General features: G+C 69.2%; 1 protein-coding gene across 1 annotated transcript in view; it reads right to left on the reverse strand.

Annotated features, from left to right (window-relative positions):
* Positions 1-2,568, reverse strand: part of LAMA5 (laminin subunit alpha 5) — a 63,392-nt gene that overhangs the window by 8,241 nt on the left and 52,583 nt on the right. The window contains 8 exon segments of the mRNA XM_077756804.1: positions 42-204; positions 281-414; positions 549-702; positions 778-914; positions 1,015-1,185; positions 1,264-1,412; positions 1,499-1,678; positions 2,423-2,533. Of these exon segments, the coding sequence (XP_077612930.1) occupies positions 42-204; positions 281-414; positions 549-702; positions 778-914; positions 1,015-1,185; positions 1,264-1,412; positions 1,499-1,678; positions 2,423-2,533 (1,199 nt within the window).

Below are 2,568 nucleotides of genomic sequence, written 5' to 3' on the forward strand. Positions count from 1 at the left end.
GGCGGGCGGGGCGTGTGCCCTGGGGCCGGCCTCGGGCGTGCCTGGTGCTGCATGAAGAAGATGATCCCGTGGGAGGACACGAGCCGGAGCTCCTGCTCGAAGCGCTTGGTCTGGCCGATCTGAGTCCCCACGCTGATGCGCGCGAAGCCCGAGCCGTCCAGGTAGGAGCCGTCAGTGAGCCAGGGGTCCCCGATCGCCTTGGAGCTGCAGGTCAGAGGTCACAGGGGTCAGCCAAGAGCAGGCCGAGTCTGGGCGAGGGCCAGGCCCCGGCTGCACGTACCGGGCACATGGCTTGTCCACGGCCGTGTCCAGCTGGAAGGTCTCCTCGAAGTTATAGAGACTGAACACCTCCTCGTTGAGCGTGTCCATCTCAATGCAGCCAAGGTAGCCAGGAAAGCGGAGGGGCTCGGGGGGCTGTGGGCACACGGCACAGTCAGGGCGCCCCTTGCCCGGGACGGACCCAAGTCGGGGTGCTCAGTGCAGCACGAGGGACCGCAGCCAGACACGGAGCAGGACCCGCCGTGACGTGAGCACAAGCCCGGGCTCACCGTGAAGTTGCTGGGGTAGCCCCCCACGTAGAAGACGAAGTCGTCAGGCTGCAGGTTGAGCAGCCCCTGGTCCCCAGGGGCCACCGTGTCACCTTTGGTCTCGTGGATCATCTGCTTCTCCACCGTGACGGACATGTGGCCGTACTGGAGGATTCTGTGGGCGGAGGGCGAGGTGAGGAGTGGGCCCCGCCGGGTGGGGGTGTGGAGCACAGGGGGCCCGGCCACCCACCTGTCAATGCTGACAGTGGCAAACTGCTCCCCGATGTCCTCGTCCACGCTCAGGGTGGCAGGTCTGGACTCCCCCAGGCGGTACACCCAGTGCACCTTCTGGTCGCGCAAAGCCACGCCCATGTAGTCGCCAACAGCCTACGGCGGCGGGAGACTCAGCAGGAGGGGGGACTCGGCACAGCACCCCTGCTCCGGCCCGGTGCCGGGCCCCGCCCAGCCCGCCGTGCCCGCCGGGTACCTGGCGGCTGCCCATGTACAGCACAAAGCGGTCCCCGGTGACCTGGCCAGACGCCGGCTTTGGAGTCTGGAGGTAGAACTTGAGAGCGGTGTAGGCGGCCAGGTCGGAGAGGTCCCGAGGTGCCCGCAGCTCCACCCCCGAGCGCCCACTGAACTTCATGGGTACCTTGACCTACAGGGGGTACGTGGCTCTTCAGCGTCCGCTGTCCGGCCCCCCCGGGTGCCCACTCTCCCCGGCCCTGGCGCCCACCTTGTTGGCAGCTCCCCGGGCTTGGGCGATGAGCTCCCGCACGCGGCCGATGCTGGTGGACAGGGCCAGGCTGGCGTTGTGCACCCCGCGGTTCTCCAGGAGGCTCAGCTTGGCCAGCAGCTGTGGCAGCGTCTTCTCCAGGGTGGTCACTGCGGGGAGCAGAGGGAGGACCCTCTGCCTCACGTGCCCCCGGGCGCCCCCCCCCCATCATGGGCACTGCTCCCCAGGGGCCCACCTGAGCGGCCCGCGTCCAGGACCGCCTGGTCCAGATCCTGGCTCCGCAGGCCCCCGTACTGGCTCTGCCACCGCGCGGCGCTCTGCTGCATGTCCTGAACCCGGGCCTGCACTCTGGCGGCCGTGGCCTGGGCTTCCGCGGCCACGGCTTTGGCATGAGCGATCTTTTTGCTCGTCTCGTCTGTGGTGGGCGGCGGGCAGGCGAGCTCAGAGGGACGCAGGCGAGGACCACCCCCTGGGGGGACCACCGGCCCCTCCCTGACAGGGATGCCTGCCCCCCACGGAGCTCACGCGAACAGGCGCTGGAAGCACCACTCGGTCCCGGCCTCTACCAGACAGTTCCTTCTACGCCTGCTTCTCAGGCCACAGCCCGGTCACCCTGATGCCCGCTCCCCGTGGCCACCATGGCCACCGTCATCTGTCCCAGGGCCCTGCCTGGGACGGCCCCCATTTCCAAGCCTGCTGACACGTTCTACCCTCAAGTGGGCAGCCGCATGGTCGGAGCCGGGTGGGGCACATCACTCCCTGCCCAGAGGCCCCGCCTGCGTCCTTGGCTCCGGCCATGCTGCCCACCTCGCTCCACCCGCCCCTGCTGCCCTCTGACCGCCGGTGCCCTCCCTGGGTCCTGCCCAATGCCCCACGCCTCTGGGGTGAAATGTCCCTGCTGCACACTCCCCCCGTGCCGCCACCCACTTCCCTTTCTCTCCAGAGCACTTCCTGTTCCCTTCCCGTTTTCACTCACTCCCGGGGGCTACTTTGTGCGGTCCCCTGATCAGAAAGGCAGGTTCCCGGGGCTGGGGCCGCCCGAGTGGAGATGTGTCCCCCGGCAGAGTCCGCCGGGCAGCACTGACCGGCACGACGCCCACGCGGGGGAGGGGTCTGCTCACCCTGGGCCGAGCGGAGGGCGAGGACGGGGCCAACCTACCTGTGTCCACGGCCAGCATGGCCTGGATCTCCCTGACTCGGGCTGCCAGCTGCTCCTTCTTGGCCTGGGCATCTCGGAGTGGGGTCCTTGTGCCCTGGAGGGTAGCCCGCACTGTGGCGGAAGGCAGCCTCAGCCCCCGGGGCACA

This window comes from Crocuta crocuta, unplaced genomic scaffold (assembly GCF_008692635.1).
Source record: "Crocuta crocuta isolate KB4526 unplaced genomic scaffold, BGI_CrCroc_1.0 scaffold613, whole genome shotgun sequence".
Lineage (NCBI taxonomy): Eukaryota > Metazoa > Chordata > Mammalia > Carnivora > Hyaenidae > Crocuta > Crocuta crocuta.